Genomic DNA, 25,623 nt, shown 5'->3' on the forward strand with positions numbered 1-25,623 from the left:
CATAAAATGTCCCCCATAAAATGTCCCCAATTGGGTGTCCCCCATGGAGCATCCCCCAGAAAATGTCCCCCAATTGAGTGTCCCCAGTTGGGTGTCCCCAATTAAACACCCCCCATAAAATGCCCCCCCGTTGAGTGTCCCCCATGGAGCTGCTTGGGGACAGGGTGCTCAGGGGACACGGTGCTTGGGGACATGCATGGCACGCTTCTTGGGGACACACTGCTTGGGGACACGCATGGCACACTGTTTGGGGACACGCTGCTCAGGGGACACGTGGCTTGGGGACATGCATGGCACGCTTCTTGGGGACACTCTGCTTGGGGACATGCATGGCATGCTTCTTGGGGACACCCTGCTTGGGGACACCCTGCTTGGGGACACAATGATCAGGGAAATGCATGGCATGCTTCTTGGGGACACGCTGCTTGGGGACACGGTGCCCATGGACACCCTGCTTGGGGTCACGCATGGCACACTGCTTGGGGACACTGCTTGGGGACACTGCTCAGGGACATGGCACTCGGGGAAATGCATGACACACTGCTTGGGGACACTGTTTGGGGACACACTGCTTGGGGACACTGCTTGGGGACACAGCTCGGGGCCACGCGTGGCCTGCAGCTCGCGGGCGCGCTGCTCGGGGATGCGCCGCTTGGGGACGCGCCTGGGGGACACGCCTGGCACCGCACGGGGACAACGCCTGGCACGCTGCTCGGGGACAACGCCTGGCACCGCACGGGGAGGGGACACTCCTGTCACCGCATGGGGAGGGGACACCCCTGACACGCTGCCCCCGGGAGAGGGGAGGGCCGAGCCTTGTGCAATACCTGGCCGGAGGCGCGGAGAGGGAGGGGGGGGGACACGGCGCATAAATAGCAGGGTGGTGGCCGGGGAGGGGACAAGGCCACCATGGAGGTGACAACAACCCTGCTGCTGCTCCTGGGGCTCTCCCTCCTCCTCTTGGTGGCCCTGCGGGGGTCCCGGGGGGACGGCGGCCGCCTGCCCCCCGGCCCGACCCCGTTGCCCCTGATCGGGAACCTGCTGCAGATCTCCCCGTCCCGCACCCTGCAGTCGCTCCTCAAGGTGGGCAGGGGGTGGCTTTAGAGGGGAGGGGACGGGGACGGCGACGCGGCGGGGGGTCCCCCCGGGGTCACCCGCCTCCCGTTGTCCCCCGTGCCAGCTGCGGGACGTCTACGGCCCCGTCTTCACCGTCTACTTGGGGACGCGGCGCGTGGTGGTGCTGTGCGGGCACGCGGCCGTGCGCGAGGCGCTGGTGGAGCACGCCGAGGAGTTCGCCGGCCGCGGGCGCTTGCCCACCGTGGAGAAGACCTTCAACGGGCACGGTGAGGGGCTGGGGGGGGGTCACCAAGCTCCCCCCCCCTGCTTGGGGACACCCCCCTGCTTGGGGACACCCCGGTGTTGTGGGGACATCGTCCTCCGTGGGGGCATCCCGCTATGGGGACATGCCGCCGTGGGGACGCTCCTCCTGTGGGGTCGGCCTTTCCGTGGGGACTTCTCGCCATGGTGATGTCCCCCCATGGGGTCACCCCACCCATGGGGTCACTCCTCGGTGGGGACACCCCACCATGGGGACACCCCTCCCGTAGGGTCACCCTTCCCATGGGGACAGCCCGGCACGGTGATGTCCCACCATGGGGACACCCCTCCCATGGGGTCACCTCTCTTGTAGGGTCACCCCTCCCTGGGGACATCCCTTCCATGGGGACACCCCTCCATGGGGTCATCCCCCCTATGGGGACACCCCACCCTGGGGCCATCCCACGGGGTCACCTCTCCCATGGGGACACCTCCCCATAGTGTCACCCTCCCCTGTGGGGGCACCCCCCATAGTGTCACCCTCCCCTATGGGGACACCCCACCCTGGGGACACCCCCTCCATGGGGTTACCTTTCCCATGGGGACACCCCCCCATAGGGTCACCCTCCCATTTGGGGACACCCCCCCCATAGTGTCACCCTCCCATTTGGGGACACCCCACCATGGTGACACCCCCCCATATTGTGACACCCCCCCATATTGTGTCACCCCCCATAGTGCCACCCCCCCATAATGTCACCCCCCCATATGGGGTCACCCCCCCACGGTGCCCCCCTCCCACCCCATTACCCCCCCATAAGCCCACCCCATTTCCCCCCAGCCCCCTCCCACCCTCGCGGCACCCTACCCCGCGGTGCGCCACCCCCCACCTATTGTTCTCTACCCCCCCCGACCCCCCTCCCCGACCCCCCCAGGGGTGGTTTTCTCCAACGGGGAGCGCTGGAAGCAGCTGCGCCGCTTCTCCCTCACCGTCCTCCGCGATTTCGGCATGGGGAGGAAGAGCATCGAGGGGCGCATCCAGGAGGAGGCTCAGTTCCTGCTGCAGGAGCTCCGCAACACCCAAGGTACCCGGGGACGGGGACGGGGGCACCACGGGGTTCGGGGGCGTCGAGGCCGTTCCGGTAGCTGATTTTTTTAATTTTGGCCCCAAAAGGGAAGCCCTTCGACCCCACGTACACGCTGAGCCGCGCCGTGTCCAACGTCATCTGCTCCATCGTTTTCGGCGACCGCTTCGACTACCAGGACGCCGAGTTCCTGGCGCTGCTGCGGATGATGAACGAGAGCTTTCGGGAGCTCAGCACCCCCTGGGCGCAGGTTGGGCGCTGAGCTGGGGTCCCGGAGCCTATGGGGGAGGCTTTCTCCCACCCCCTGCTCAATTTTTTCGCCCCCCCTTGAAGCTTTATGACATGAACGAGACCCTGCTCCAGTTCATCCCCGGCCCCCAGACCAAAATCTACAACCTGCTGGAGGGGATGCGGCGCTTCATCGCCCGCCGCGTGCGCGCCAACGCCGAAACCCTGGACCCCAGCTGCCCCCGAGACTTCATCGACTGCTTCCTCCTGCAGATGGAGAAGGTGCGGGGGCCCTGGGGGTGGGAATCAAGCCCCCCCCGGGGCGATCCCGCACCTCCCCGCCTTGTTTGCGCACTTTGGGGTTGATCCTGCACGTCCCGGCTTGCTCGCGCGCTGTGCCGGTTGGTCCTGTGCCCTCTGGGTTGTTTGCATGCCCCAAATGAGCCTGCACCCCTGGGTCCCAGCCTGCACCCCTGGGTCCCATCCTGCACCCATGGGTTCTGTCCTGCACCCATGGGTCCTATCCTGCACCCCCACCACCCATGCACACCCCAAAACAATCCTGCACCCCCAGGATCCATCCTGCACCCCCATCACCCGTGCATGCCCCAAAACAATCCTGCACCCATGGGTCCCATCCTGCACCCCTGGGCTCCATCCTGCACCCCCGGGTTCCATCCTGCACCCCCACCACCCACGCACGCCCCAAAACAATCCTGTATCCATGGGTCCCATCCTGCACCCCTGGGTTCCGTCCTGCACCCCCACCACCCATGCACGCCCCAAAATAATCCTGCACCCCCAGGATCCATCCTGCACCCCTGGGCTCCATCCTGCACCCCTGGGTTCCATCCTGCACCCCTGGGTTCCATCCTGCACCCTGTCACCCGTGCACGCCCCAAAGGAATCCTGCACCCCATCATTTTTGCACGCCCCGGCTTCCATCCTGCACCCCGTCACCCGTGCACGCCCCGAAGTCATCCTGCACCCCTGGGTTCCGTCCTGCACCCCGTCACCCGCGCACGCCCCAAAACAATCCTGCTCCCCATCATTTTTGCACGCCCCAAAGCAATCCTCCGCCCCTGGATTTCCTCCTGCTCCCCGCCACCCGCAGCAATCCCGCGCCCCGACACTTTTGCACGCCCCGGATTTCGCCTTCACCCCAACACCCCGGCACTCCCCCGGGCCTGACCTTGCACCCGGCCCCCTCCCACGCCGCATTTTCCCCCCCCATAAGGAAAAAGAGAACCCGGACTCGGCATTCAACATCAAGGACCTGGAGCTCACCACGCTCAACCTCTTCTTCGCCGGCACCGAGACCGTCAGCTCCACGCTGCGCTACGGCTTCGTCCTGCTGATGAAGCACCCCGGGGTGCTGGGTGAGTGAGGGGAGCCCCCCGGGGGACCCCCCTCGGCGGCCCGGTGCCGAGCGGGACCCTCGTTTCGTGCCGCAGAGAAGGTGCACGAGGAGATCGACCGGGTGATCGGGCGCGACCGCGCGCCCACCGTGGAGGACCGCAGCCGCATGCCCTACACGGACGCCGTCATCCACGAGATCCAGCGCGTCAGCGACCTCATCCCCATGAACGTGCCCCACACCGTCACCCGGGACACCCTCTTCCGCGGCTACCTGCTGCCCAAGGTGACCCCGGGGTCCTGGGGGGGTTGGGGGGGGACGGGGGGGGGGCTGCGTCCCGTGGCCCCACGCGCCCCGCTCCGTGCGCCCTGCCCCTTGCACCTTGCCCCCTGTGCGCTCGGCTCCGTGCTCGCTGCCCCCGTGCTCGCTGCCCAGTGCACGCCGGACTCTTGCATGGCTCCGTGCATGGTGTGTGAGCACGCTGCTCTGTGCATGTTTGCGTGCTGCTCCTGCAGCCTGCTGCATGCGCCTTGCTCTGTGTGTGTCCTGCTGCATGCATCTTGTTGCACGTGCACCCTGCTGCATGCACCTTGCTCGACATTCAACCTGCTGCATGCACCTTGCTGCATGCACACTGCCCCTGCACCCTGATGCATGCACCTTGCTGTGTGTGCACCTTGCTGCATGCACCTTGCTTGACATGCAACCTGCTGCATGCACCCCGCTGCATGCACACTGCCCCTGCGCCCTGCTGCATGCACTTTGCTGCATGCATGCTGCCTGTGCACCCCACTGCATGCACCCTGCTGCACACATGTCACCTGTGCACCTGCTGCATGCATCTTGCTGTGTGTTCATTTTGCTGCATACACGCTGCCCCTGCATCCTGCTGCATGCATGCTGCCTGTGCACCCCGCTGCATGCACCGTGCTGCACGTGCATCCTGCTGCATGCACCCTGCTGCACGCATGTCACCTGTGCACCCTGCTGCATGCATCTTGCTGTGCGTGCACCTTGCTGCATATCCCTTGCTGCATGCACGCTGCCCCTGCACCCTGCTGCATGCACCTTGCTGTACATGCACCTTGCTGCATGAGCACCCTGCTGCATGGACACCACCCCTGCATCCTGCTGCATGCACCCTGCTACAAGCACCCTTCCTGTGCATCCTGCTGCATGCACCTTGCTGTACGTGCTCCCTGCTGCATGCACCTTGCTGCATGCACCCTGCCCCTGCCCCTTGCTCCATGCACCCAGCTCCACGCACCCCCCCCCCCCCCCACGCTCCCCCTGCCCCAACCACGCCACCAAACCCCCTTTTACCCCCCCTCCCAGGGCACGGACGTGTACCCCCTGCTCAGCACGGCCCTGCACGACCCCTCCATGTTCAAGCACCCCCACACCTTCAGCCCCGAAAACTTCCTGGACGACAGCGGCCGCTTCAAGAAGAACGACGCCTTCGTGCCCTTCTCCTCAGGTAGGGGCAGCAAACCGGGGGGGTCCCGCACCCCCCCCAGGCCCCGTGCACCCCCATAACCCCCCCACTTTGTGCTTGCAGGCAAGCGTGTGTGCCTGGGGGAGGCCCTGGCGAGGATGGAGCTCTTCCTCTTCCTCACCACCATCCTGCAAAACCTCCGCCTGCAGCCGCTGCAGCCCCCGGAGGAGCTCCCGGACACCCCCTTGGAGAGCGGCTTCGCCAACATCCCCCCCATCTACCAGCTGTGCATGCTGCCCCGCTGACCCCCCCGCTACACCCCGTGCCCCCCACCCCGAATAAATTTGCAGCTGCTGCTGTTTTGCTTGGTGGCTTCGACGCGTGGAGGGTGCTGAGGGGGGGTTAGGGGGGTGCCGGGACCCCCGGCGCTGTCCCATGGGGTGTGCAAGGAGCCTCGGGGGCGTGCAAAGCCGTGCAACGCCCGAAACGGGGTGTGCAAGACACGGGGAGCTGTGCAAAGCCCTGAATGAGGCAGACAAAGCGTGCAAAGCCGTGCAAAGCCGTGCAACGCCCCCAGTGCGGTCGTGCAGAACCCCAGGGCCAGCACCCAAAGGTGCTCCGCGGTGCACAGCCCCGAGCTGGGCTCGCAGGGAGCACGCAGAGACGTGTGAGCAAAGCCCAACCCAAGCGTGCAGAGGGTGCAGCTGTGCAAAGCCCCGAGCTGAGCATGCAGAGCCATGCAAAACCCCAAAGCAACCCCACAGAGTGTGCAGGGCCATGCAAAACCCCAAGGGAATCCCATACAGTCCTGTAGGGCCATGCAAAACCCCAAAGCAACCCCACAGAGTGTGCAGGGCCATGCAAAACCCCAAAACACACATGCAGTGTGCACGCAGGACCATGCAAAACCACAAAGCAAGCATGCAGGGAGGATGCAGGGCTGTGCAAAACCCCAAAGCAACCCCACAGAGTTTGCAGGGCCATGCAAAACCCCAAAGCAAGCATGCAGAGAGCACTCAGGGCTGTGCAAAACCCCAAGGGAATCCCACAGAGCCATGCAGGACCACACAAAACCCCAAAACAACCCCGCAGAGCCGTGCAAAGCCATGCAAAGCCCCAAAGCAACCCCACAGAGTGTGCAGGGCCATGCAAAACCCCAAAGCAAGCATGCAGAGAGCACGCAGGGCTGTGCAAAACCCCAAGGGAATCCCACAGAGCCCTGCAGGACCATGCAAAACCCCAAAGCAATCCTGCAGAGTCATGCAAAGCCATGCAAAACCCCAAAGCAATCCTGCAGAGTCATGCAAAGCCATGCAAAACCCCACAGCAATCCTGCAGAGTCATGCAAAGCCATGCAAAACCCCACAGCAATCCTGCAGAGTCATGCAAAGCCATGCAAAACCCCACAGCAATCCTGCAGAGTCATGCAAAGCCATGCAAAACCCCAAAGCAATCCTGCAGAGTCATGCAAAGCCATGCAAAACCCCAAAGCAATCCTGCAGAGTCATGCAAAGCCATGCAAAACCCCACAGCAATCCTGCAGAGTCATGCAAAGCCATGCAAAACCCCACAGCAATCCTGCAGAGTCATGCAAAGCCATGCAAAACCCCAAAGCAATCCTGCAGAGTCATGCAAAGCCATGCAAAACCCCAAAGCAATCCTGCAGAGTCATGCAGGACCATGCAAAACCCCAAAGCAAGCATGCAGGGAGCATGCAGGACCATGCAAAACCCCAACGCAATCCTGCAGAGCCATGCAGAGCCGCGCAAAGCCCCCCAAAAGACGCGCTGCGGTGGCAGGAGGCGGGGAGGTGGCCGTGGGGTGGCACTGTGCGCCCCCCCCCGCCCGATGCCCATGGGTGCCAGGAGCTGCGGCTCGGCCTCGGTGCCGTTCAAGGGCACCCCGGGGACCTGCAGGGAGGGGACGGGGCTTGCAAAAGAGGGGTCAAGGGTTGCAGGGAAGGGGCAAGGTTCGAGGCAGAGCAGCGAGGCTTGCAGCACCGGGGGAGAGGTTGGAAGCATTTGGGGGGGGGGCTGCAAGAAGGGGAGGGGGGATGGAGCATGGGGAGGGGGGGATGGAGCATGGGGAGGGAGGGATGGAGCTTGGGGAGGGGGTCTGTGGGAAAGGGAGGGGGGTTCAAGGTTGGGGAGGGAGGCTGCAGGTTGGGGAGGGGGTGTGTAAGAAGGGGAGGGGGTCTAAAATGTGGGGAGGGGGTTTAGAGGATGGGGAGAGGGATTAAAGGTTGGGGAGGGGGTCTGCAAGAAAGGGAGGGGGGCTGCAGGCTGGGGAGGGGGTCTAAAATTTGGGGAGGGGGCCTAAAATTCGGGGAGGGGGCCTAAAATTTGGGGAGGGGGCCGCAGCAGAGGACCAGGCTTTGCACAGAGCGCCGGGGGCGCACCGGGTGCCGCCGCCACCCTTGGGTGCTGCTGGGACCCAGCTGCCCCTTGCCCCCCCGGGGTGCCCTGACCCCAAACCCAGCGACCCCTTTCCCTGCAGCACCCCGGGGTGCCGGGGTTCACCCTTGGGTGCCACACCTTCAGCATGGAGCTGCTGGGTGCCACCACCCTCCTCCTCCTCGCCCTGGTGACGGTGGCCCTGGTGGCCCGGTGGCAGAAGGAGCGGAGCCGAAATTTGCCCCCGGGGCCGCTGGCGCTGCCTTTCGTGGGGAACCTGCTGCAGTTGGGGACCGGACCCACCCATAAAGTTTTTCGCAAGGTGAGGGGTGTGGGACCCCCCCGGGGGAGCACCCTAGGGTGCTGGGGGAGGGATGGGGGGACCCCAAGGGGGTGGGTGGCCCATGTGGAGCTCAGAGATGCGGCAGAGCCCCAGGGATGCCCCAAGGACACCCCAAGGACACCCTAAGGATGCTTCATTACCCCGTGAGGCACCCTAAGGACCCTGCAGCACCCTAAAGACACCCCATGAGGCACCCTAAGGATGTTGCAGCACCCTAAAGACACCCTATGGGGCACCCTAAGGATGTTATATTACCCCTTGAGGCACCCTAAGGATGCTGCAAAACCCCAAGGACATCCCAAGGACACCCCAAGTGGCACCCTAAGGATGCTGCATTACCCCAAGAACACCCCATGGGGCACCCTAAGGACCCTGCAGCACCCCAGGGACACCCCATAGGGCACCCTAATGATATTACATTTCCCCATGGGGCACCCTAAGGATGCTGCAGAACCCCAAGGACACCCCAAGGACACCACATAGGGCACCCTAAGGACCCTAGAGACCCCTAAAGACACCCCACAGGGCACCCTAAGGACCCTACAGACCCCTAAAGACACCCCATGGGGCACCCTAATGACCCTGCAGCACCCCAGGGACACCCCATAGGGCACCCTAATGATGCTGCATTACCCCATGGGGCACCCTAAGGACCCTGCAGCACCCTAAAGACACCCCACAGGGCACCCTAAGGACCCTACAGCACCCCAAGGACACCCCATGGGGCACCCTAAGGATGTTACATTACCCCATGGGACACCCTAATGACCCTGCAGCACCCCAGGGACACCCCAAGGACACCCCAAGTGTCATCCTAAGGATGCTGCAGCACCCCAGGGACACCACCTAGGGCACCCTAAGGACCCTACAGACCCCTAAAGACACCCCACATGGCACCCTAAGGACCCTACAGACCCCTAAAGACACCCCACAGGGCACCCTAAGGACCCTGCAGCACCCCAAGGACACCCCATAGGGCACCCTAATGATGCTGCATTACCCCAGGGACACCCCACAGGGCACCCTAAGGACATTGCAGCACCCCAAGGACACCCCATGGAGCACCCTAAGGACCCTGCAGCACCCTAAAGACACCCCATGGGGCACCCTAAGGATGTTACATTACCCCATGGGGCACCCTAAGGATCCTGCAGCACCCTAAAGACACCCCACATGGCACCCTAAGGACCCTGCAGCACCCCAAGGACACCCCACAGGGCACCCTAAGTATGTTACATTACACCATGGGGCACCCTAATGACCCTGCAGCGCCCCAGGGACTCCGGGTACCCCGTGCAGCACCCACGGGCGCTGAGCACCCCGGGGCGGGATGTCTCCCTTCTCCCCGCAGCTGAGCGAGAAGTACGGCCCCGTCTTCTCGCTGCGCTTCGGCTCGCAGCGGGTGGTGGTGGTCTTCGGCTACGAGGCGCTGCGGGAGGTGCTGGTGACGCGGGGGGACGAGTTCACCGCCCGCGGCCGCTTCCCCATCGCCGAAAAAGCCAACCAAAACCTGGGGCTCTTCATGAGCAACGGGGCGGCGTGGGCGCAGACGCGCCGCTTCACCCTGGCCACCCTGCGCGATTTCGGCATGGGCAAGCGCGGGCTGGAGGAGCAGGTCCAGGAGGAGACGGGGCTGCTGCTGCAGGAGCTGGCGAGGACCCAAGGTGGGCGGCGGGGATGGGGCTCGCGAGGTGGGGAGGCGCGGACCCCGAGACCCCACGCTGGGTCCCCGAATGGTGCAGGGCGTCCCCTGGATCCTGGCACGCTGCTGACGGCGGCCGTGGGCAACAGCATCTGCCGCATCCTCTTCGGGCACCGCTTCGACTACGGGGACGAGCAGTACCTGGACGTGCTGCGGCGCGTCGCCCAAAATTTCCTGCTGGAGAGCTCGGCCATCGGCAAGGTGAGGTCTTAAAAAGTTGGGTTGGGGGGCTCGAGGCGCAAGGAAACCCCCCGGGAACCCCCCGGGAACCCCCCGGGAACCCCTTGGGAACGGCTCCGGGCGTCTCCTCGCAGCTCTACAACATCCTACCCGGCCTCCTGGAGCTCCTGCCCGGCTCCCACTGGACTTTTTTCCACAACACCTTCTTCGTCCAAGACTTCTTGACCAAGAAGGTGGAGGAGAACGCGGTCACCGGCGAGCCCACCACCGCCCCCCGCGACTTCGCCGACGCCTTCTTGCGGAAGATGGAGCAGGTAGAGGAGGACGGGCGCAGGGCGAGGGGGTTACAGGGGTCGAACCCCCTTTTTTTTTTTTTTCTTTTTTTCCCCTTTTTTTTGTAGGAAAAGGAGAACCCCGAGACGGCCTTCACGCAGGACAACCTGCGGGTGACGGTGTTCGACGTCTTCCTGGCGGGGACGGAGACCACCAGCATGACCCTGCGCTACTGCCTGATGGTGCTGCTCCGGCACCCCGACGTGGCAGGTGGGGGGACCCCCGGGGACATCGGGGGGGACACCCCGGGAGGTCCCCACCGCCCCAACCCCGCCGCGACCCCTTCCAGAGAAGATCCATGAGGAGATCGAGCGGGTGATCGGGACGGAGCGGCTGCCGGCGCTGCGGGACCGGGCGGCCATGCCCTACACCGACGCGGTGATCCACGAGGTGCAGCGGTACCTCGACCTCATCCCCCTCGGCTTCATCCGCACGGTGCAACGCGACACGCCGCTCGGCGGCTTCACCATCCCCAAGGTGTGGGCGCGCCGTGGGTCGATCGCTCGCGTGCTTCGTCGTTGAGTGCTAATTGCACCACGTGCTTGATTGCCGATGGCTTGCACGGCGGGCTTGGTCAACGGTGTTGGTTGCACGGCGAGCTTAAGGGGTGTTGAGCGTGCAATGGTCTTCGTTGCTTGTTGATTGCATGATGGTCTTTGTTGCTTGTCCATTGCACGACGTTCCTCATTCCTTATTGATTGCATGATGGGTCTTCATTGCTTATTGATTGCCCAATGGTCTTCGTTGCTTGTCCATTGCACGATGGTCTTCGTTGCTTATTGATTGCACAACGGTCTTTGTTGCTTGTCCATTGCACTACAGTCTTCGTTTTCGTTGCTTATTGATTGCACGACAGTCTTTGTTGCTTATCAATTGCACGATGGTCTTCGTTGCTTTGCATGACGGTCTTTGTTGCTTATTGATTGCCCAATGGTCTTCATTGCTTATTGATTGCACAATGGTCTTCGTTGCTTGTTGCTTGTGTGATGGTCTTCGTTGCTTATTAATTGCATGACTTTTGTTGTTTATTGACTGCATGACCATCTTCGTTGCTTGTCGATCACATGATGGTCTTTGTTGCGTATCGATTGCACGACAGTCTTCATTGCTTATTGATTGCACGATGGTCTTCGTTGCTTGTTGATCGTGTGATGGTCTTTGTGCTTATTGATTATGTGATGGTCTCCATTGCTTCTAAGTTGCACAACCGTCTTTGTTGCTTATTGATTGCACGACGTTCCTCTTTCCTTATTGATTGCACGATGGTCTCCATTGCTTATTGATTGCCCAACGGTCTTCGTTGCTTGTCCATTGCACGACGGTCTTCGTTGCTCATTGATTGCATGACCTTTGCTGCTTATTGCTTGCACAACGACCTTTGTTGTTTATTGATTGTGCGATGGTCTTCGTTGCCTGTTGATCTCCTGATGATCTTCGTCGCTTATTGATTGTGCAACGGTCTTCGTTGCATATTGATTGCACGATGGTCTTCATTGCTTATTGATTGCACGACGGTCTTCATTACTTATTGATTGCATGATGGTCTTCGTTGCTTATTGATTGCACGCTTCATCGCTACTAATTAGACGATTTGCATAATTATTGATTGCACAGCATGGTCCATCATTGGTTATTACTCACACGATTGGCTTATCGATGCCGTTGATTGCACAGCATGCTTAATTGTTATTAATCCTGTAACGATCATTGGTTCTTAAAAAAACATCATCTGATTGCTTATCAATTCCACGTGAGCTTCGTCAACGAGCGTTAATTAGACAACGTGCTTCGTCATCGTTCATGGATCGTGACCATGGACTGTGTTCCTCGCTTCATGGCTGCAAAATTGCTTCGTCACTGTTTGCTAATTGCCTCGTCACCGTTGATAGCGGGCGCTCCACCATTGGCCGCTAATTGCGTGGCCGCGCGGCGTGCTTAGTCATTGTTTATTAATTAATTCCCCGCTCGCACGACATAATTAATCATTGACTGCAATTGCACCGCGTGCCCGGCGGCCGCGTACTGATGACGTTGGGTTAATTATTAATTATTGTTTGCCCGGCTTGTTTGCCATCAATACCCGCGGTTAATTATTGCCTGTCAGGCTGGGCGGGGGCATCCAAAATGTCCCCATGGTGTCCCCCCCCCCCCTAATTAGGGCTGCACCATCTACCCCGTCCTGAGCTCGGTGCTGAAGGACCCCCGGTACTTCAAAAACCCCGAAACCTTCGACCCCCAACACTTCTTGGACGAGAAGGGGGCGTTCAAGAAGAGCGAAGCCTTCATCCCCTTCTCTGCAGGTGGGCCGGGGACCCCCCCCCGTAAATCCGAGGGGCGTGGGGACCCCCCCCGATCCACGGGGGACCCCCACGGAGGGTGGGTGACGGCCCCGTGTCCCCGCAGGGAAGCGGATGTGCCTGGGGGAGAGCATGGCGCGGACGCAGCTCTTCCTCTTCCTCACCGCCCTCCTGCAGCGCTTTCGGCTGCGGATCCCCCCCGGGGAAGCCCCCCCGGATCTCAGCCCCCGGGTCAGCGGCATCTCCAACGTCCCCTGGGCCTTACGGGTCTGCTTCTGCCCCCACTGATGTGCCCCCCTCACCCCCCGAAAACGCCGCGTCCCAAAGCCTGGCGAGGATGGAGACGCCGAAAATGCCTCAAATCATGGGTAAAACCCCCCAAAATGCCTCAAATCATGGGTAAAAACACCCAAATCCCATATCCCAAATCCTGCTGGGGTTGGAAACGTCGCATCCCAAACCCTGCCAAGGATGGAGACCCCCAAAATGCCTCAAATCATGGGTAAAACCCCCCAAAATGCCTCAAATCATGGGTAAAACCACCCAAATCCCGTGTCCCAAATCCTGCTGAGGATGGAGACCCCAAAAATGCCTCAAATCATGGGTAAAACCCCCAAAATGCCTCAAATCATGGGTAAAACCACCCAAATCCCGTGTCCCAAACCCAGTCAAGGATGGAGACCCCACAAATTTTGCATCCCAAGCCCTGCCGAGGGTGGAGACCCCAAAAACGCCTCATCCCAAACCCTGCTGAGGATGGAGACCCCAAAACCCCTGCATCACTCACGGCACACCGAGGACGGAGCCCCCCGAGCCCCCTCCCCGTACCCCCAACACCCCAAATAAATCAGCATTTCCCCCCCCAACACGAGCAGAGCTGGGCGAGGGCTTGTAGGGTTTTTATGGGGTCGCCCTCGGTGTGGAGGGTGGATGAGGTCAGGGGGACCCTATAGGAGAGGAGGGGGTCCCAAAAACCCGTGCCCCCCACCCCGTACCGGGGGAGGGGGCCAGGAGGGCGTCGTTGTGCTTGTAGGGCCCGATCCCGTCCCGAAAATGTTTGGGGTCGAAGGCTTGGGGTGATATTGGGGTCCTGGGGGGGGCGAGGGAGAGGGGTTTTGGGGGGACACGGGGCTGAAGGGGGTTGAGGGGGATTTAGGGGGGATTTGAGGGGGTCTGGGGGGAATTTGAAGGGTTTTGGGGTGATGAAAGGGCTCGGGGGGGATTTGGGGAGGATTGGAGGGGGTCTGCTGCACCCCAAAAGTGCTTGGGGGGGATTTGGGGGGGATTTGGGGGGGATTTGAGGGGGATTAGGGGGGATTTGGGGGGCTTGGAAGGGGTCTTCTGCACCCCAAATGTGCCAGGGGGGATTTGAGGGGGATTTGAGGGAATTTGGGAGGGATTAGGGGGGATTTGGGGGTGATGAAAGGGCTTGGGGGGGATTTCAGGGGGACTTGGGGGGCTTGGACGGGGTCTTCTGCACCCCAAATGTGCCAGGGGGAATTTGGGGGGGATTTGAGGGGATTTGAAGGGGATTAGGGGGGTTTTGGGGGGGTTTTTGGGGTGATGAAAGGGCTTGGGGGGGATTTGGGGAGGATTTGAGGGGGTCTGCTGCACCCCAAAAGTGCTTGGGGGGGATTTGAGGGGGATTAGGGGGGATTTGGGGGGCTTGGAAGGGGTCTTCTGCACCCCAAATGTGCCAGGGGGGATTTGAGGGGGATTTGGGGGGGATTAGGGGGGATTTGGGGGGCTTGGAGGGGGTCTCCTGCACCCCAAATGCACCGGGGGGAGCTGGGGGAGATGTGAGGGGGTCGGGGGGGAATTTGGGGGGGATTTGGGGGCGCCCCCCCCCCAAAACACGCATCAGGAGCCGGGCGCTGGAAAACACGAACCTTTATGGACCCGAGTCACATTTCCACAGCCTGCAGCTGGACGAAAAGTTGCTTTTTTTTCCTCTTTTTTCCCTTTTTTTTCTATTTTTTTTTTCTTTTTTTTTTTCCAAGAGAACGCGTCCGACACCGCCCGGGACCCCCCCCCCCAGAACCAGCTGCCCCCCCCCCCACCCCGTGCAAGTGCAATAAATAACACGAAGAGAAGCCAGAAAAAAAAAAAAAAGCCCCCCCCCCCCAAAAAAAAAAGCCACCCCCTGGGGGGGTCTGGGGGTCCTGGGGGGGGGTCTGGGGGTCCTGGGGGGGTCTGGGGGTCCCCCCCGGGGTCCCCAAGGGGTTGGGGACAAAGGTGGGGGGGTTTTTTTTGGGGGGGGGGGGGGGGCACAGGCTAGCAGCTTCCAGCAAAAGGCAAATTAAAGTCCCTGGGGGGGGCGGAGTGCTTCACATCACCCCCCCACAAAAAAAAAAAACACCATTTTTGGGGAGAAAAATGCAAAAATAAGGGGTGGGGGGGGGCGTTTTCACCATTCCCGCCCCGATTTGCACCCCCCCCCACTTCATTCAGGCACCCCCCCAGCCCCAAATCGCTGCCGTCAGCCAGCGGCAGCGCTCGGGGGGGGGTCACAAATGAGCTGAGACCCCCCCTGAGATGCTCTGGGGGGGGGGGACACGGGGATAAGACCCCCCCCCGGCATGATGGGGACGGAAGGCGCCGCGGTCGGGGGCGTCGAGGGTCCTGGGGGGGGTCACGGGGCCGGGGGGGGGCTCCGGGGGTCGCGGGGGGGCTCGGCGAGAGGCACGTGGTCCTGGGGGGGCAAAAGGAGAAAAAAAATTATTTGGGACCCCCCCCGGAGGGGGAAGGAGCCGGCGCTGGAGGTGCAGGGTGAGGGGTTCTGGGTGGGGGGGGGGCGTGAAATTGGGGGTGTGGGGGGGGATAATTTTGGGGGAATTTGGGGATAATTTGGGGATAATTTGGGGATAATTTGGGGATAATTTGGGGATAATTTGGGGATAATTTGGGGATAATTTGGGGATAATTTGGGGATAATTTGGGGATAATTTGGGGATAATTTGGGGATAATTTGGGGATAATTTGGGGATAATTTGGGGATAATTTGGGGGGTATTTCGGGGGTAATTTGGGGGGTATTTCGGGGGTAATTTGGGGGGTATTTCGGGGGTAATTTGGGGGGTATTTCGGGGGTAATTTGGGGGGTATTTCGGGGATATTTGGGGGGTATTTCGGGGATAATTTGGGGATAATTTGGGGGGTATTTGGGGGTATTTCAGGGATAATTTGGGGATAATATGGGGGATATTTGGGGGATATTTTGGGGGTCTCACCTAGCAGCTGCACTGCTGCCTGCTGGGCGCCTGCGCCCCCCGGGGCTGCCGGAGCTGGCGCAGGGAAGCGTCCCCGTATTGGATCCCCGACCCCATCCGCTCCGGGTCCAGCTCGCCTGCAAGGCATAAAAAAATCCCCCAAAAATATCAGGGAGGGGTTGGGACCCCCCAAAAAACACATCCCGAGACCCAAAAGAACCCCAAAAGTCCCAAATCCTCGTCCTTACCTGACTCAGTTTTATTCAGGGTGGTCCTGGCGCATTTTAGGAACGCTTCCTCCACGTTCTCCCCCATCAAGGGGCTGGAGTCCCCCAAAACCCCCCCAAACCCCCTCCAAACCCCCCCCAAGACCTCTCCAAGACCCCCCCAAAACCCAAAAGAACCCCAAAAGTCCCAAATTCCCGTCCTTACCCGACTCAGTTTTATTCAGGATGGTCCTGGTGCATTTTAGGAACTCTTCCTCCACGTTCTCCCCCATCAATGCCCTGGAGCCCCCCGAACCGCCCCCGAAACCCCTCCAAGAGCCCCCTAAAACCCCCTTGAGACCCAAAAGAGTCCCAAAAGAACCCCAAAAGTCCCAAATCCCCGTCCTTACCCGACTCAATTTTATTCAGGATGGTCCTGGTGCATTTTAGGAACGCCTCCTCCACGTTCTCCCACCTCAAAGCACTGGAGTCCCCCAAAACCCATCCAAAACCCCTCCAAGACCTCCTCAAATCCCCCCTAAGACCTAAAAGAACCCCAAAAGTCCCAAATTCCCATCCTTACCTGACTCAATTTTATTCAGGATGGTCCCAGTGCATTTTAGGAACGCTTCCTCCATGTTCTCCCCAGTCAAGGGGCTGGACATCCCCGAAATCCCCCCGAAACCCCTCCGAGAGCCCCTTAAAACCCCCTTGAGACCCAAAAGAGTCCCAAAAGAACCCCAAAAGTCCCAAATCCCCGTCCTTACCTGACTCAATTTTATTCAGGATGGTCCCAGTGCATTTTAGGAACGCTTCCTCCACGTTCTCCCCCATCTACACGCTGGAGCCCCCCAAAACACTCCTGAAATCCCCCTGAGACTCCCCCAAAACCCCTCCAAGACCCCCCCCAAAACCGAAAAGAACCCCAAAAAGTCCCAAATCCCCATCCTTACCCGACTCAATTTTATTCAGGATGGTCCTGGCGCATTTCAGGAACGCCTCCTCCACGTTCTCCCCCGTCAAGGCGCTGGTCTCCAAGAACATCAGCTCTTGGGTGACGGGCAAAAAAAAATCCAAAACTCATTAACTCAGCGCTAACGAACCCCCCGGGGGGGAGGGGGATAAAATTTGGGATTTGGGGTCTCTCACCGTTCTCCTGGGCGAAACGGGAGGCCTCGAGGAAGGTCACCTCCCTGTCGGCGTCCAGGTCCTTCTTGTTCCCGCAGAGGATGATGACGATGTTGGGGCTGGCGAGGGTGCGCGCGTCCGTCAACCAGTTGGTCAACGCGTTGTAGGTCTCCCGGCTGGGTTTTGGGGTTAGAAAGGGAACAAAAAGGGTTCAAAGGAGGACTCGAGGGGGTTAAAAGGGTTTTTTTTGGGGTGCTGGGGGGGTTTTGGAGCCCCCCGGGGTGTGGGGTTTACCTGGTGATGTCGTAGACGAGCAGCGCGCCCGCCGCGCCGCGGTAATAGCTCCTCGTCACCGACCTGAAGGGGGGAGGAAAATGAGGGTGTGGGGGGGCCCTAAAGATCTTTTTTGGGGGTTGAATGGGATGTGGAGACCCCCCCAGGTAAAAAAAATTGGGGGAGCTCCTTAGCAGGAGGGAAAATGGGTCCAAAAACGGCATTTTTAGGACTTTTCCATGAGTTGATGCAGATCCTTGGCCGTTGACATACTCAACGGGTTGGGGTCTTCCCAAATTTTGGGTATGGGGGCTTTGAAAAGAGCCCCCCCAAGAGTGTTTTACCCATTTTTGGTGTAAATAAACCTGATAATCCCAAATTTTGGGTACGGGATGCTTCAAAGAGAAGCCTCCCGGAGATGTTTTATCCATTTTTGGTGTTAGTAAACCCAATAATCCCAAATTTTAGGTACGGGATGCTTCAAATGGAGCCCTCCCAGAGGTGTTTCACCCATTTCTGGTATAAATAAACCAAATAATCCCAAATTTTGGGTAAGGAATGCTTTGAGAAGAGCCCTTCTGGTGATGTTCCACCCCCTTTTGGTGTAAATAACCCCAATAATCCCAAATTTGGGGTACAGGATGCTTCAATTGGAGCCCTCTCAGGGATGTTTTACCCATTTTTTGTAAAAATAAACCCGATAATCCCAAATTTTGGTATGGGATGTTTCTAAGAGAGCCCTCACGGAAGCGTTTTACCTATTTTTGGTGTAAATAACCCCAATAATCCCAAATTTTGGCTAAGACACTCTTCCAAAAGAGTCTCCCCAAGGGTGTTTCACCCCCTTTTGGTGTAAATAACCCCAATAATCCCAAATTTTGGGTATGGGATACTTCAAATGGAGCCCTTCCAAGCCTCTTTCACCCTTTTGGGGTACAAACAAAGGCTCCCAAGACCTGGGGGACCCCAAAATCACCCGGTGTCCCCCTGTACCTGAACCTCTCCTGCCCGGCCGTGTCCCAGATCTGCAGCTTCACCGTCTTGCCGCCCACGTTGACCACCTTGGAGCCGAATTCCACCCCGATCGTGTGGTTCGAGTCCTGCTTGACTGCGGGGCAGCGGCCGTGAGACCAAAATGGGGCAAAAACGTCATTTTTTGGTTAATTAACCCCCCCAGAAATTTGGGAAATAAGAGGGTAAACAAGGATTTGGCAGAAAAAACAAGGCAGCCCCCAAAAAACCTTCCCGAACCCGCCACCAAATCCCACGGGTATCAAAGCGAGGGAGGTTTGGGGATTAAAAAATGCCCCTTTTTGGGGGTTTTTTCCCCAAAAAGCGAGGCGGGAGGTGCTTACATTTGTTCTCGATGAACTGGTGGAGCAGGCAGGACTTCCCCGTGCCCGCGCTGCCGATCACCAGGAACTTGAAGAGGAAATCTGCGGGGAAAAAAGGGGGGGGGGGGGGAGTTGATGCTTGGCTTAACGGGCGCCGTTCGTTAGCGGGGAGGGCTTAACGAGCTGCCTTAATGGGGCTGGGAAGGCTCCGAGCTCGCTGGGGTTTTCCCCAGCCCCAAATAACCCACATAGGGCCCCCACAGACCCTATAGGGGCCCCACAGAACCCCATAGGACCCCTGCCCGATAGGGAGCCCCACAGACCCCCTATAGGGTCCCCATCCCATAGGGAGCCCCCAAACCCCCCCCCATAGGGCTCCTGCCCCATATAGAGCCCCACAAACCCCCATGGGCTCCCCTATAGGGCCCCTGCCCCATAGGGAGCCCCCCAAGCCCCCCACAGGGTCCCTGTCCCATAGAAAGCCCCACAGCCCCCCTATAGGGTCCCCATCCCATATAGAGCCCCACAGCCCCCCAAGACTCCCCATAGGGCCCCCACCCCTCCCCCACAACCCCAAATACCCCTCCAGCCCCACACAGACCCCATAACCCCCCCCCCAAGACCCCAAAACCTCCCCCAGGACCCCCAAATCCCCTCAGAACCCCCCAAGACCCCCCCAAAAAACCCCAAACCCCCTCCACAGGGACTCAGAGGCCCCCCAGGACCCCCCAAAACCCCCTCAGAACCCCAAAATCCCCCTCAGGACCCCCCACACCACCCCAGGGCCCCAAAACCCCCTCAGGACCCCCCCAAATCCCCACAAACCCCCCCAAGACCCCCCCCAAACCCCCTGCAAAGGGCCTCAGGGGCCACCCCAGGACCCCAAAACCGACCCCAAAGACCCCAACCCCCCCCCCTCAGGACCCCAAAACCCCCCCCGAGCCCCCCCCCCGCCCACCGTAGGTCTCGGACATGGCTGGAGCCGGGCCGGGCCCCGCCGCCGCCGCCTCCGGTCCGTACGGAAGGGGAGCGGGCACAATATGGCGGCGCCCAGCGGAGCCGCTTCCGGGCCGTACGGAAGCGATGGGGAAACAATATGGCGGCGCCCAACGGAACCACTTCCGGTCCTTATATACAAGGAGGGAGGGCACAATATGGCGGCGCGCAACGAAGCCGGTTCCGGTCCGTATGGAAGGGGAGAGGAAACGCAATATGGCGGCGCCCAGCGGAGCAACTTCCGGTCCGTACGCAAAGGATAGGGGAGGAATATGGCGGCGCCCAGTAGAGTCACTTCCGGTCCGTACGGACGGGGATAGGAAACACAATATGGTGGCGCCCAGAGGAGCCGGTTCCGGTCCATACAGAAGGGAAGGGGGAGCAATATGGCGACGCCCAGCGAAGCTACTTCCGGTCCGTACAGGAAGGGGAAACACAATATGGCGGCGCCCAGCGGAGCGGCTTCGTGCGTTGTGCGCCTGCGCAAGGGAGGGTGTGCCAATAGAGGGGCGTGGCCAACGAGGAACTTCGGTGCTAAGCAGCGTGGTCAGACGGTGTGGGCGTGGTTAGGGGCGTGGCCAGATGGATGTGGGCGTGGTTAGGGGCGTGGCCAGCGCAGTGGAGAGGAGCCTGGCCCCATAGGACCCCCCCCGGCCCCATAGACCCCCCCCAGCCCTATAAAACCCCCCCAGACCCCTCCCAGCCCCATAAATCCCCCCCCAGTCCCCCAAATCCCCCCCCAGCCCCATAAATCCCCCCCTGACCCCATAAATCCCCCCCCAGCCCCCCAAATCCCCCCCCAGCCCCATAAATCCCCTCCCCAACCCCATAAATGCCCCCCCAACCCCATAAATTCTCCCCCCAGCCCCCCAAAAAATGCCACAGGGCCCCCCCCCGTGAAAAAAAAACCAGGGGGTTTTATTCCAGCAAGCGCCAGGTGCAATGTCTGCCCCACAGACCCTGGGTACAACGCTCGGCTTGGGGACACCCCCGTGTCCATGTGTGTCCCCCCCCCCAAAAAAAAGGGTCGCTGGCACCTGGGGGGGGGCACAGCAGCCCCGTGCGGCCCCCCCCCCGGAGAAAAAATTTGAAAAAACGGAGGAAATTTGGGGAGAAAGGGGGGAGTTTGGGGACAAACTTACCTCCTAGAGGGGGGAAAAAGGGGGGAGAAACCCAAATTGGGGAGGGGGGGGGCAAGAAAATTTGGGGGGGGGTCGTGGGGGCGGGGGGGGCGGCTTTTTTGGGTTCATTTCTTGGCGAAGGAGATCTTCATGGCGTTGTTTTGGGTGATTTTGAAGCCCTGCAGGGCATCGCGGGCGGCCCCCGCCTGCACCTCGGTGTCGAACTCAACGAAGGCGATGTCGTGGCGGCCGGGCACCAGGCGGACCTCTTTGAAGCCTGGGAACCTTTTTGGGGGGGTTAAAAAACACGGGGGGGGTTAAAAATTATGGGGGGGGGTCCAGGAGGTGTGGGGACCCCCCCCCCTAATTAAAAATCCCCCCCCCACCACACTTACTGGTTGAAGAGCATGGAGAGCATCAGCTCGTTGGTCTCCTCCGGGAGGTTGGTGAGGAAGAGGATGTGGTTGGGGGGGTTCTCGGAGAGCTGGGGGGGGGAAAAAATTTGGGGGGGTGAACGTTAAGGCCCCCCCCCACGATCCTAAAATGTAACCGGGTGTGAGAGACCCCCCCCCGCGGGAAAAAAAAGCACCCCCCCAAAAAAAAACCACGGGGTGCTGCCCCCACCGCATGCCCCCTGACCCCAAAATCGGGGTTTTTTTGTGTGTTTTTTTTATTTTTTCTCGAGGGGGGGGCAAATTTTGCGCCCCCCCCTTTTCTAAACTCACCGTCTGCGGGGGGGGCATCTGCCCCGGCATCACCTGCTGGGGGGGCAAGGCCCCGGGGGGGGGGATCATGCCCGGCGGAGGCATGTAGGGGGGCATCGCGCGGGGCGCCTGGCTCAGCGGCGGCATCCCCTGCGGGAGAGAGACGGGCTCAGCGCCCCCCCCCCGCCCCCCCCCCATTAAAAAACGACCCCCCCCCACCGTCGCCGTGGCCCCCACCGGTGTGGCGGCCCCCCCCGGGGCGGTTTTCTTGGCGGCGGGGGGGTCTTGGCCCTTGGGCTTCCGTTTCTCCCGCTTGCGGTCGCGCTCGACGAAGGTGCCCTTCATCTTGGCGATGATGTCCGAGTCGGTCTTGGCGTACTGGATGCGCTGGGGGGGGGGAAAAATATTCAGGGGGGGGCGGAAAAATATTTGGGGGGGGGTGAGGAAATAGTTGGGGGGGGCTGGGGTATGTTTGGGGGGGGAATCGGCGTGTTAAAGGGGGGATAAATCGGTTTATTGGGGGAAAAGATGGCAAAATGTGGTGGTGGGGGGGATTAAAAATATCTGGGGGGGGGGAAAAATAGTGGGGGGGTCATGAAAAATATTTTGGGGGGGTCAGGAAATAGTTAGGGGGGGTTGGGGTATGTTTTGGGGGGGAAATCGGCGTTTTATAGGGGGGAAAAATCAATTTATGGGGGGAAAAGGTGGCAAAATGTTGAGGAGGAGGGTTTAAAATATTTGGGGGGGGTCAAAAAATAGAGAGGGGGTCATGAAAAATATTTTGGGGAGGGGTCAGGAAATAGTTGGGGGGGGTTGGGGTATGTTTGGGGGGGAATTGGCATGTTAAAGGGGGAAAAAGTCGGTTTATTGGGGGAAAAGATGGCAAAATGTGGTGGTGGGGGGGCTTAAAAATATCCCGGGGGGGTCAAAAAATAGAGGGGGGGTCATGAAAAATTTTTGATATGTTTTTACCAACCCATTATTGGTAGAAAATCCTTTGGGGGGGGGGGGAAATCCCATTGTGTGGGGATGAAATCCCATGGGGGGGGGGCAAAAATGAGATTATTTGGGGCAAAAATGAGATTATTTGGGGCAAAAATGAGATTACGGGGGGAAAATCCTATTATTGGGGGGAAATTTCATTCCGGGGGGGCTCATCGTAGAAAGGGAAGCCCTTCATTGGGGGGGGAATGAGATTACAGAGGAGATAAAAGAGATTAAGGGGGGGGGAAATGAGATTATTGGGGGAAAAAATGAGATTATGGAGAGGAAAAATCCCATTATAGGGGAAAATCCAATTACGGGAGACGGGAAATGAGATTACGGAGGGGAAAAATAAGATTAAGAGGAGGAAAAAGGAGATTACTGGGGGAAAAATGAGATTACGGAGGGGAAAAATCCCATTTTGGGGGGGGAATGATTACAGAGGGGAAAAATGAGATTATGGGGAGGAAAAATTAAGTTAAGGGAGGGAAAAATGAGATTACAGGAGGAAAAATGAGATTATGGAGGAGAAAAATGAGATTATAGGGGAAAATGAGATTAAGGAGTGGGAAAAATGAGATTAAGGGGGGAAAAATGAGATTGAAAGGGGACAAAATGAGATTAAGGGGGGAAAAATGAGATTATGGAGGGGAAAAAATGAGATTAAGGGGGGAAAAATGAGATTAAGGGGGGAAAAATGAGATTAAGGGGGGGGGAAATGAGATTAAGGGGGGAAAAATGAGATTAAGGGGGGGAAAAAATGAGATTAAGGGGGGAAAAATGAGATTAAGGGGGGAAAATGAAATTACACGGTAGAAAAACGGGATTATGGAGGGAAAAATGAGATTATGGAGGGGTAATTTCAATCCGGGGGGGCTCACCATGGGCTTGTCGTAGAAGGGGAAGCCCTGCATGGAGCGCAGCGCGTTGGTGGCGCTGCCCAGCTCCTTGAAGATGACGAAGGCCTGGCCCCGCATGCGCAGGCTGCGCGACACCAGGATGTCCAGGATCTGCCCAAACTGCGAGAAGATGGCGTACAGCGACTTCTTCAGCTCTGCGGGCGGGATTACGGGGTTATTCCAGGGATTACGGGGTTATTTGAGGGGATTAGGGGATTATTTGGGGGATTAGGGGGGAGAGAGAACCACCCCGGGTCCCCACCGTGCTCTTTTCAGGTCCCTTGCGGGTAGCCCGAGGTCCTCAGGGATTTTCTTGGAGGATTTGTGGTGATTTAGGGGATTATTTAGGGGATTTAAAGGATTATATGGAGGATTAGGAGATTATTTGGGGGATTAGGGGGAGAGAGAACCCCCTCGGGTGTCCCCTCTGCGCTCTTTTTGGGTTCCTCTTAGGGATGTCCAAAATCTGCCCAAACGGCAAGAAGACAGCGTACAGCGACTTCTTCAGTTCTGCAGGTGGGATTATGGGATTATTTGGGAGATTAGGGGATTATTTAGTGGATTTGGGGCTTTAGGGTGGAGAGAGAACCCCCCAGGTCCCCACCGTGCTCCTTTTGGGTCCCTCGCGGGGAACCCACATCCCTTGAGGGCTTTCTTGGGGACTTGTGGGGATTTAGGGGATTATTTACAGGATTTGGGGGGATTATTTAGGGGAATTTAGGGATTATTTAGGTGATTAATGGGATTATTTAGGTGGTTAATGGGATTATTTATGGGATTTAGGAGCCCACGTTCCTCAAGGGGTTTTGGGAGGGTCTTTTGGGGTGTCCCCGTCCCTTGTGGGGATTTGGGGGATTATTTATGGGACTGGGGGGGGGTTACTTAATGGGATTAAGGGATTATTTAGGGGAATTAAGGGATTATTTTGGGGGCGGGTGGCCCCTCACCATCTTTTTTGATCTTCTCGTTGAGGTTGTTGATGTAGATGGTGTGGTTGGGGCGCGCCTCCTGCACCGCCATGCTGCCTCTGGGGGGGGGGACACAGCAGGGCCACGGTCAGCAAGGGGTTAACGCCCCCCCAGGACCTCCAAATCCCCCCCGGGACCCCCAATTCCCCCTCAGAGACCCCCCAGGACCCCTAAATTCCCCTCAGGACCCCCCCCTAGGGCCCCCAAATGCCCCTCAGGGCCTCTCAGGACCCCCCCAGACCCCCAAATCCCCTCCAGGCTCCCCCCCAAGACCACCAAATGCCACTGGGGGTCTCCTAGGACCCCCCAAATACCCTCAGGACCCCCCCAGGACCCCTCAGGACCCCCAAATCCCCCTCAGGATCCTTCAGGACCCCCTTGAGCCCCCCTAGAACCCCCCAAAATACCCCCTAATACGACTGGGGGTCCCCCAGGACCCCCAAATTTCCCCTAGGACCCCCCAGGACCCACCCAAGAGCCCTCAGGGTCCTTCAGGACCTCCCCAAGAGCCCCAAATCCTCCCCAGGACCCCCTCAGGACCCCCCAAATCCCCCTAGGACCCCCAAGGCCCCCCCCAAGCCCCCCCAAAACCCCTCAGGACCCCCCCAGGACCCCCTAATGCTACTCAGAGTCGCTCAGAATCCCCCAAAATCCACCTCAAGACCCCCAAATCCCCCCAAAATCCCCTCAGGACCCCAAAATCCACCCAAATGCCCCCAAAATCCCCTCAGGACCCCTCGGCGCCCCCCCAAACCCCCCTCAGCCCCCCCCCAAACCACCCCAAACCCCCTCAGGACCCCCAAAACCCCTCCAATTCTCCCCAAATCCCCTCCCAGGATCCTCAAATCCCCCCCAAACCCCTTCAGAAACCCCAAAACCGCCCAAATTCACCCCAAAATCCCCTCCCCCCCCCCCGGCCCCTCACCGCCGCCGCCGCCTCGCCCCGCGCTCCTCCGCGCGCGGCTGCGCCCGCCCCCCGCCGCCCTCCTCCACCAATCCCCGCGTGGCGCCGCTGCCCGCCAGCCAATCGCAGCGCTCCCCAGCCTTCCGACCCAACCAATAGCCGCGCGACCTCCTCTCCCTGCCCCACCCACCCACCCCATCTTAGAAACGGAAGAGGCGGGGTTACAAC

At 59.7% G+C, this 25,623-nt stretch overlaps 3 protein-coding genes across 4 annotated transcripts; 1 reads left to right on the plus strand and 2 right to left on the minus strand.

The window, feature by feature from the left end:
• The first annotated feature begins 575 nt into the window (after nucleotides 1-575).
• LOC311425953 (uncharacterized protein) lies at nucleotides 576-13,517 on the plus strand. Its single transcript, XM_084502021.1, has 18 exons — nucleotides 576-1,083; nucleotides 1,181-1,343; nucleotides 2,253-2,402; nucleotides 2,492-2,652; nucleotides 2,736-2,912; nucleotides 3,868-4,009; nucleotides 4,085-4,272; nucleotides 5,323-5,464; nucleotides 5,546-5,724; nucleotides 7,172-7,432; nucleotides 7,919-8,137; nucleotides 9,510-9,822; nucleotides 9,901-10,061; nucleotides 10,175-10,354; nucleotides 10,442-10,583; nucleotides 10,663-10,850; nucleotides 12,532-12,673; nucleotides 12,777-13,517. Exons 1-18 carry the CDS (start codon nucleotides 910-912, stop codon nucleotides 12,956-12,958), a joined length of 3,264 nt encoding a protein of 1,087 aa, XP_084358147.1. The 5' UTR covers nucleotides 576-909; the 3' UTR covers nucleotides 12,959-13,517.
• A 1,489-nt stretch (nucleotides 13,518-15,006) lies between these two features.
• Nucleotides 15,007-19,927, minus strand: RAB4B (RAB4B, member RAS oncogene family). Its single transcript, XM_084501943.1, has 8 exons — nucleotides 19,778-19,927; nucleotides 18,841-18,921; nucleotides 18,479-18,593; nucleotides 17,507-17,569; nucleotides 17,234-17,388; nucleotides 17,038-17,133; nucleotides 15,900-16,015; nucleotides 15,007-15,362 (listed from the first exon to the last, which is right to left on the minus strand). The coding sequence occupies exons 1-7, from the start codon at nucleotides 19,791-19,793 to the stop codon at nucleotides 15,900-15,902; spliced, it is 642 nt and encodes a 213-aa protein (XP_084358069.1). The 5' UTR covers nucleotides 19,794-19,927; the 3' UTR covers nucleotides 15,007-15,362.
• A 785-nt stretch (nucleotides 19,928-20,712) lies between these two features.
• Nucleotides 20,713-25,609, minus strand: SNRPA (small nuclear ribonucleoprotein polypeptide A). Of its 2 annotated transcripts, XM_084501889.1 has the most exons (7): nucleotides 25,590-25,609; nucleotides 24,471-24,550; nucleotides 23,506-23,678; nucleotides 21,878-22,027; nucleotides 21,662-21,790; nucleotides 21,332-21,420; nucleotides 20,713-21,221 (listed from the first exon to the last, which is right to left on the minus strand). In XM_084501889.1, exons 1-7 carry the CDS (start codon nucleotides 25,592-25,594, stop codon nucleotides 21,062-21,064), a joined length of 786 nt encoding a protein of 261 aa, XP_084358015.1. In that variant the 5' UTR covers nucleotides 25,595-25,609; the 3' UTR covers nucleotides 20,713-21,061. The 2 variants fall into 2 exon arrangements, with proteins under 2 accessions (XP_084358015.1, XP_084358014.1); XM_084501888.1 differs by lacking the exons at nucleotides 21,662-21,790; nucleotides 25,590-25,609.
• Nucleotides 25,610-25,623: the final 14 nt, after the last annotated feature.

Source organism: Aythya ferina (genome assembly GCF_964211825.1).
Source record: "Aythya ferina genome assembly, chromosome: 35".
Lineage (NCBI taxonomy): Eukaryota > Metazoa > Chordata > Aves > Anseriformes > Anatidae > Aythya > Aythya ferina.